This window comes from Nelumbo lutea, chromosome 8, assembly GCF_056320005.1.
Source record: "Nelumbo lutea isolate HS-2025 chromosome 8, American lotus-T2T, whole genome shotgun sequence".
Classification (NCBI taxonomy): domain Eukaryota; kingdom Viridiplantae; phylum Streptophyta; class Magnoliopsida; order Proteales; family Nelumbonaceae; genus Nelumbo; species Nelumbo lutea.
In genome coordinates this window covers 21,096,961-21,106,313 of record NC_142691.1, presented here as the reverse complement: position 1 = coordinate 21,106,313, position 9,353 = coordinate 21,096,961, and the positions used below count along the sequence as shown (strand labels likewise).

At 38.8% G+C, this 9,353-nt stretch overlaps 1 protein-coding gene across 2 annotated transcripts; it reads left to right on the top strand.

The window, feature by feature from the left end:
* Positions 1-4,835: 4,835 nt before the first annotated feature.
* On the top strand, positions 4,836-7,589 carry NIP6;1 (NOD26-like intrinsic protein 6;1). Of its 2 annotated transcripts, none has more exons than XM_088956788.1 (6): positions 4,836-4,895; positions 5,074-5,626; positions 5,742-5,966; positions 6,052-6,246; positions 6,387-6,448; positions 7,100-7,589. In XM_088956788.1, the coding sequence occupies exons 2-6, from the start codon at positions 5,399-5,401 to the stop codon at positions 7,299-7,301; spliced, it is 912 nt and encodes a 303-aa protein (XP_088812914.1). In that variant the 5' UTR covers positions 4,836-4,895; positions 5,074-5,398; the 3' UTR covers positions 7,302-7,589. The 2 variants fall into 2 exon arrangements, with proteins under 2 accessions (XP_088812914.1, XP_088812915.1); XM_088956789.1 differs by having other exon boundaries at positions 4,855-4,895; positions 5,077-5,626.
* The last annotated feature ends 1,764 nt before the right edge of the window (positions 7,590-9,353 follow it).

The following is a 9,353-nucleotide window of genomic DNA, read 5'->3' as shown; positions in this document are numbered from 1 at the left end:
AAAAATAATTATTATTTGTCACACTTATTTTCATTAATATGGTTAATTAATATATGAATAGGAGTTAATACCTTAAACATAAGACTTAATGAGGAGAAATGCAGTATTTCCAATTACATTTTGTGTCAATCCATCAAAAAATTATATTTTGTGTCTTCACAATTAGAAAATGACCAAATTAAAAAATAGAGATATTCTAGTCAAGAATAAGATACAATGAACGTTAATAGTGTGATTTTTGCATCAATTTGATATGCAAAATCTCCATGGTCAAGGAATGCAAATAAGACAAAAAATGCCAATTTTTTATTTAGATAGGGCAAGGCTCAAAGTATCATATGTATTGCTTCTCAGGGTCACCCGTACCATAAATAATAAGACTTAAAGGGATTTTAACCGTTTTATATGTTAATAACTGATGTGACATGTCAACGGTCAACTTACCAAAAGGAAAAGGGAGAAGTACCAATCAGCCCAGATCAGATTTTACTAGGCCCAAAGTACAGGGTGAATGCATCATAACCATGAATTGATGCCAAATTCACGAGCCGGATGTGGCTTATAGGGGGGAGGGGGCTAGTTGTAAAGGGGGCTGGAATTCAGAATTCTGCATCATGTGTTTCTGTACTTTTCCCAAAAGAAAACATATAAATAAAGTCTAGATGCAAAATTTACACCCGGATTGAATTTACACTACAAACAAAAACAACCTATAGAATAGATGAATAGGAGTCAAGGCCAAACTGCAACCCTAAAGCAAACTGGCAAAACTATTCCATAAATATACCTTGGATTTTGGATGCCTTCTATATATTAATATTAATACTTACATATAAAGATATGATAATATATGCAAACATGAAATCTATGGTCAGGCTCAAGTTGGGCCGAATCAGCTTGGATCCAATGGCATAAAACCTCGACCCGAAACCAACACAAGTTGTTTGTCTATATCCACATCAACTCTATCTCTGCCTCATCCTTATCTGGAATAATATTGGTATCCTTTATCAGAACCATTTTTCTTTGTGCAAAGCAAAGTTTAAATTGTTTTCTACTGTAAATCTCCCTTAGGAAGCATAAAGGGTGCACAAACTGTTTATGATAGGGTCTGGGGTTTCCTGAATTTCTCTAGAATAAACCAACCCAGGTTTTCATGGATCAACCCAAACCAAATTAGAATACACCCATCCAATTGACTAAGTCTATACTTACTACACCATATATGCCTTACGCTCGCAACGAATAAATGCATCAATACCATTATTGCCAGGTTCATGGTTCGATAATTTTCTTACTTCTTTTATGGGTTTGATTCTGAGACTCTCAAATTTGGAAATATTAGTTCACTAGCTAAGTGGGTTTTGGGATGCTTGAAGAATGAATGATGTCATTTTCTGCTAGTTCAATTCCCCTGTCGATTCAAATTTTGAATGTTTGTTTCTTCAAAATACATTTACAATGCATTAAAATCAAGGACTAGTTCAGTTCTTTAGATCTCAAAATAGACTTCTATGAGATCTGAATTATATTAGCTGAACTTCATGGCTGTTCTGGGGCTGTTTGACCAATAAAAACGCTACATGTCAGCCATCAAGCGTGTATGCCCCAGAAGAGAACCACTCGGGCATCTGATTTTAAGATTTTACATTGAATTGCAGCCAAGTTGCACCCTAATCCAATCCGAGTCCATCCAAGTTGCATCCTAATCCGGATTTCCTGCCCAAAACTCTTTACCTACCTTGAATTGCAGCACATCTCTATCTTGTATTGTGAGATGTGCAGCTGTAATGTACCGTGGGTAGGGCCCAAGGGGGTGGGCAGAGATGATGAGTAGGAAATCTGGTCACGTTGCACCCTTACAACCACTTCAATCGCTCACTTTGCATACATGTATGGATGACGTGAAGCATCTCTCACTCTCACTTCGCGTGCATGGCTGATGCAACGAGTCCATTCTAGATGACGGGCTTACATTTCCAAATGCCAAGAAAATAAAAGGGTGTATCATGCAAATATGTAATGATTTCATCCCGGGTGGTTTCTCTCTTCTTTTCATCACATGCATGGTGTTTGGAAGTGTGGGTGCTTTTTGGATCGATTTTGAAGAAAAAATGCCCATACTTCTAAGACCTATTTTTTATAAAAAATGCTTCTACCACACAGGCAGTGAGCAACAATATACTGTTTGGTAAGGTGATTTTCATCACCGTTTTTTATGTATGCGCTGACAGGTAAGCACTACATAGGATGCACATCAGTCAACCATTGGAGAAAACAGTTCACCGATGCATGAAACGCCAAATTTTCGAGACATGCCCGTTTCTTTGAAAAACGGCCACAGTTCCAAACATCCTCATGGTTTTCAAGTGTCTAGCTGATCTACCACACTTCCATCCAGCCTGTGACAAGTGTTCATCACAATGAAATGTGTTTGGTTTAAGGCCCCATTCGCTTTTTGGTAAGTTATTTATCCGGGTAAATGCATTCACCCAAGTAAGTGTTTCCCAAGAAAGACTTACCCGAGTAAATGCATTTACCCATGTTCTTTTATTTCCCATGCAAACAAGACAATGGTCATTTTAGTCATAAAAATCCATTATTACAAGGGGCATTTTTGTCCCATTGAAGTATAGGCAGCTTTTCCCCAAGGTGGGAAAGTCATTTACCCACCTAGGAGATGGGTATCACTTTCCTCGGTAAATGATACCCAAGAAAATAAATTTTCCCTATTCCCCACATAAATCTGAAAAAAAGAACATGGGATTCTTGGTCAATGGGAATCAAAATCTCATTGACCAACTTTCCCCTTTCTCAAAATCCGGAAAAAGAACGCCCCTAATAGAAATCAAGAGAGAAACCGAAAATTGAGGTAAAGTTCTTAAGACTGTTTGGGAAGATTACATATGCCAGTTCAGTGCATATTTACACTCTGGCTGGTTCAATTTTGATAGTATTTGGTAAGACTTGAGAGTGTATTTATGTCTTGAAAAATACAGCAAATACAAATTTTAAGACATATTTACACTCAAAATGAGGGAAAAGTTTGCATCCAATGCACTCGAAGTTGATCAATGTTAAAACAGATATATTTGAATCTCGAGATTTGTGTTTGTACCTATCACAACTAAAATTCATTTGGTAAGAGTACAAAATAATCATTACAAAACTAAACTTTAATTTGTTTATATCCATCTACATATACTAAACTCAGTGCTTTGAGAATTGAGAATGACCATGACCCTAACCTTCCAAAAGGGAAATGGCTTGTGCACCCCAGGAGCACCATTTTTTTTGTCCAAGTGCCTAGCATTTTGGCCATCTCAAGCATGTCTATAAGAGCTATTTTTCTGCTGCGAGTGAATCCCAAATCAAGTTTCGAATGGTTCAAAGTGCTGGGACCAGGCTAGAAATGATGGTCTGGGACTGGTTTAATTAGTATTAGTTCCTTCCAAAACTAGCATGTCCCGGACTCTTCATTCTTTTGCCAACAAACCACACATTTAGGGGTGTCAATTGGACTGGATTTGGTCCAATCCGATACAGACTAATGTGAATCCATTACAAATAGACCAGGTCCAATCCAATCCAATGAATGTTTAGGACCATATTTTACCAGTTCAATTCAATTATCTGGACTGTCTCATCTGTTCAAATCCATTTTAATTTAGGTTGGTTTTAACCCAAACCTGGTCCATTGACACCTATATTCTTATCTTATATCAATGGATCAGATATTGGCTTAATCCAACTGAATCCAATATAAATTTATTGGGGGCGGACCAGGTTCAATCCAATCTAATAAATATTTTAGACTGAATTGGTCCAATCCAATATGCCTTGTTGGTCTGTCCAATCCAGTCCAAAACCGGTCCATTGACACCCTTACACACATTGAGTATGGACCAAAACCAACCCAGTAGTTGGGGTAAGGTGTCCTCATGCATAGAAAGGTGGAGTCTCACCCATTTAACATTTTGAACTAGTGGAAGATGCCATCATTTCCTTTCAAGTGAGAATGATATACCTATACAGAGATGCCATCATTTCCTCTCAATTTTAGTCATGTTGTTGCAACTTTGTAAGGTAAGAGAAGTTGTTCTGATGACAGGAAAAATGTGGAAAAGTTTAGGACTTTTCATTTAGAATAGTAGTATCTGATCAAAGATTTTTCATCCCCAGCTATAACCTAATAAAATAAAAGGAGAGGCTGAAGCTTAAACCAATATTTTTATTTATTTATTTATTTGTTTTTGGAATTAGAAGGGACATGGGAAGTAGAGAGGAGAGAGTATATCAAGTTCACATGGAAAAGGGAATCCGTGCTACCTTTTCTTTAGAGAATTCTTGCTCAATCAATTTTATATTGTTTTAGAGCAAGAAAGCATCCTAAAAATTTGTGACTGTTTCAGGAAATTTAATTCTCAATTGTTCAAGAAGGCAGGTTCCTGGTCCTGCACTGCTACTTGGGGTTAAGTGGTGGTCATCAGTATTTTTCAGTGATAGTTCTTTCATTGCAGAGACAAGATTCCCAAACATGACAGATATCAATGGTCCTAATAAGGTCCTTGATGAATGTAATTAAGGTGATGCTTCATTGAACTTCATATTAGTATAGCAAAGGACCCAAACAACCAATGACTAGCTTGGCGTTTCTATCATGCTTTCTCTTTAAATTTGTTTGATAAGCCCCTGTTTAAGGGATCATCTATGGGTCACAAATATGTCATATACAGTGTTTTAGGCACAACATAAGGAGGTACCAATATGCTGATCTTCCCCCAATTGAGGTATTGTCAGTTTGATTATATATTCTTCAATTACCCCCTACAGTGATGCATTTCCAGTTTAGAGAGAGAGAGAGAGAGAGAGAGATTATAAAGTGGAAGTTGAAGGTAAGTATCTCATAAATTTTGTTACTATTTCTCTCAAAAACGTGGCCTTAGTGACCAGAGCATAGTAGCTGTCAAAGTGATCTATTTATTTGCAAGTTCTCACATCTGTCTGTGAGTGGCTTTTGCTTTATAAATTGCTTCTAATTAAGCTTTCTCTCTTTCTTTGTGACAAAAATAGTAGCTTGTGAGAGTGGTCTTTTCCATTACTTCTGGATGAGTACGACACCTAGTGGAGGAGACAGGAAAACCATGATTCATGTTGAAGCTCAACAAGTGCTCTATACCAACCATTTCCACCACAAACCTCTATGCCAAATTCGATTCTACCCATCAATATTTTTCCCTTGTACCACTTTTCTATTCTTTTTTCTCTTGGGATTCTCAAGTCAAACAACCCTTTAGTAGTATATATATAAAGCCGAACCCTTCCACTTCACAAATACAAAGAAGACAGAAGGAACCAAATTTCCTCTTTTTTTTTCTGTGTTATCTGTGTTGTACTGATGGTGGACTCTGAAGATGTTGCATCAGCTCCTTCTACTCCTGCAACTCCAGGCACACCTGGGGCTCCTCTCTTTGGTGGGTTCAAGGCAGATAGAAGTAGGAACACTAGAAAATCCCTTCTTCAGAGCTGCAGGTGTTTCAGTGTAGAAGCATGGGCCATGGAAGAAGGAAGCTTGGGTGGTGTCAGCTGTTCAATACCTCCTCCTCTAGTCTCTCTTGCAAGAAAGGTAAGACAGGAGCCCCACACAAACACAGAAGCTCTTTTATCGAAAACTTGATCAAAAGTTATAACTAATGAAGACTGACTCATTCTAAATTCCACTACTGTGGAGATGAACCCAGGTAGGAGCAGAGTTCATAGGCACGCTCATACTCATCTTTGCAGGAACAGCCACCGGCATTGTAAACCAGAAGACACAGGGATCGGAGACACTCCTCGGCCTTGCGGCCTCCACAGGCCTCGCCGTGATGATAGTCATACTTTCGACTGGTCACATCTCCGGCGCCCATCTCAACCCGGCTGTCACCATTGCCTTTGCAGCACTGAGACACTTTCCATGGAAACATGTATTGTAGTAGCTAGTTAGCACAGCTCTGTGTTTCTGGTTCCTTGTGGGAAGTTTTCTGGAGTTATAAATGTTTATTTTGGCAGGTACCCATGTTCATAGCAGCACAGGTGATGGCATCTCTGTGCGCTGCATTTGCACTCAAGGGGATTTTCCACCCCATCATGGGAGCTGGAGTCACCATTCCTTCTGGGGGCTACGGCCAGGCCTTTGTTTTGGAGCTCATCATCTCCTTCAACCTCATGTTCGTTGTTACAGCTGTGGCCACTGATACAAGAGCTGTAAGTGTGCTGAAAACTGAAATTGAGAAGAGAGAGAGGGAGGGAGGGAGGGAGAGAGAGAGAGAGAGCTTTTTTCTTTTGCTTTTTCTTGGAAACTTCTGTGCTGTTGTGCTGTTTTCAATGGTTCTTCATACATGCAGGTGGGAGAGCTCGCAGGAATTGCAGTTGGAGCAACTGTCATGCTCAACATACTGATTGCAGGGTATATCACAAGTTTCCAATTTACACTTCTGGTTTCAATAAATCTTCTACAGTTCTTCATGCATAAGAATGGAACTCTTTACGCTACAACCCTGAACCCCTCACTGTGATGAGTTAGAACTTGGAAATCCTCTACAGTTCTACGTAATATTGGAAATCAGCTTCATACACGTAGGCCAATATCATGATTGGCCCAGTATCCTCCGGTTCCCACCTCCCAATTCCCATAGAAGATCCGGAGTTCCTCAGTATTCCGCTTGGAGTACTCTAATTCTATGCAGCAGGCCTCTGCTAAGTTTGTGGTTCTGGTTCTGATCAATGATGTCAGACCGGGACCCAGAAGGATCATCACCATCACCGGTTCAACCATTCAATTCGGTCTGTCTGACAGACTGGTTCTCATCCTCCAATGAGATCCAATCAGTAAACATCAACCACTAGGAAGCGACTTTGGTTGCTCTGAACTCTGGATATCAGTTTTGTCATTCACCCATATGTGGCTGACAGAGGTTCAGAGATCCATCAAGAGAACATGGATAAGACGACCCATTTAATAACCTTGAACAGATCATTATAAAAATCTGTGTCAGTGATTTTAATTCCCATGTTGCAGAGTTTTCTCCTTGATTGCCGTTTTCATGTTTTGGTACAGGGAGACAACTGGAGCTTCCATGAACCCAGTGAGAACTCTGGGGCCAGCCATAGCTGCAAACAACTACAAGGCCATCTGGGTCTACCTCACAGCCCCCATCCTTGGGGCACTATGTGGGGCAGGTGCTTACTCTGCGGTCAAGTTGCCGGAAGACAGTGACACCCAGGATAAGCCCGCAGCTGCCCGGAGCCTGAGGAGATGACCAGAGAATGCAATCTGTATAAGTTGTACACTTATAACTAAGATAAGAAAGATGCCATAAGATGAATTCACCAGAGACAGAACAAAAGATAAAAATGTCCACTCTGGTAGAATACTTGTCTACTGTAGAATTATAGATCTTAGTGGACAGGAGAAGAAAGGGAGACAGTGATTTTAGAGTTGATCCTTGTTAGATGGTAACTCTAGTTAGATTTAATGATCAAGTTGGGCAGAGGTTGAGAAGTGATGAATTTGGAAAAGAATAAAGTGGTAATAAGTTTTTATTCTCTTTCTTCTTTTCTTTCTTTCTTTCTTTATCATGTAAAATTAGGATGTGTTTGGTTTGAAAGAAAAGGTAAGGACAGCAAGAGAAAGGTAATCCCTCCCTTTCCCCCTCTGTTTCAAATCCAGCACATCTGTAGGGAATTAGCAGTTTCGTAAATAACATGGGTTTTGTTTCTACGTAGTTTATTGTTGTACTGAAATTGTAATCAATATGTACTATGAGATCTGATTTATTTTATATTTTAGGGTTATGAGAAATGGTTATTTTGTCAAAGTATTAGACTTTGGACGGTGGCAGAGCTGTGTGAGCAAGATGCTTATGAAATTTAAAACGGAAAATCTCCCTATTTAAAATGGAAACAACGAATGGATCATATTTAGAGTGAGAGAGAGAGAGAGAGAGAGAGAGCAGGGTTCCTTGTCAGAAATCCCCACTTCCCCGGTATTCCTTTTGTCAGCTTATCAATACCTTACATTTGGACAAAGGAAGTACCAACGAAATGAGAAAACTTAGGCTATTTGAACAAAAATAAATAAATAAATACTACAGCTTGAGCTGTTTTATGTACATACGCCTTAGCCTGGTGGTTGTGGGGTAAGGAGAGGGGAGTTGAAGGGTCCCCTCACCACGCATTCTTCACAAATGTAATTAATTATTTTTTAAATTAAATCATTAAAAACATAAGAAGTCAAAATTTCCCTTTTGGTCTTAATGGTCTCTAATAAAATCTATCCACTACTTAAATAAAAATCCTAGCCTCTTAAGTCTTTATTGTTTCTTATTTCTTTTGGGTAAGTTGCTGAAACCTCTACTGAACTTTCTAGCCGTTGCTGAAACCTCTCCTAAAGTTTGGTAATTGTAATTATATTCTCTGAACTTTCTAACATGGTTACAAAGTAGACCCCCTCTATTAAAATCTTCTAACAAGGGATACAAAAATGTCCAAAATACCCATGCAATTATTATGAGGCTGGTTTTTAGAAAAAAAAACAATACAAACTTTATAAAGAAAATTTGGTAAACAAATAAAATTAAAAAAAAAACGAAAGGGTTTTAGCTCGCGATTCATATGAAAGAAAATTTGGAAAATAAACATTTTAGTCAAAAGCAATTGCATGGGTATTTTGGATATTTTATGTCTCTTTTCACAAGAATCTAACAAAGGGAATCTAATTGCAACTATGTCAGAAAGTTTATGGAGAGGTGATTGCAATTCTCAAACTTTAAAAAATGTTTTAGCAACAACCAAAACCTTCGAGGGAGGTTTTAGCAATTTATCCTTTTTTGGTATTTGTTGATAATTGCAAATCCTCCAAGGGGACATTTGAGTGGCGCACCACATTTATGCAGGATTTGGATCCATCTCCCTGTAGAACAAACCAGCTAATGTACTTTTTTTTTTAAGGCAAACAAGCCTGAGTGATGACAGCTTACTTTCATCAAGAAACTTGCTGAATATTACAATTGGAAGACAAAGTATCAATAAGAAATTCAGGGGGCAAAGACCAAGGCCCCGTTTGGCATGTCTTTTTGCATAGGCTGTCGGCTTTTTAGAAGCCTGGCAGCTTGCATTTTGGTCTTTTCCTGTTTGGTTGGGAAAAGATCTAGCTGCTAAAAGCCGCAGCCCTGAAAAGACGTGGGAACCCCATTTTGGACTATTTTTGGAAAGCTCCAAATGGAGCATTTCACCTTTTCTTTTTGCAATTCATCTTTGCGCGGAAAGACACACGAACAGATGCACCTTAACCAAACAGTCTTCAAGCTGTT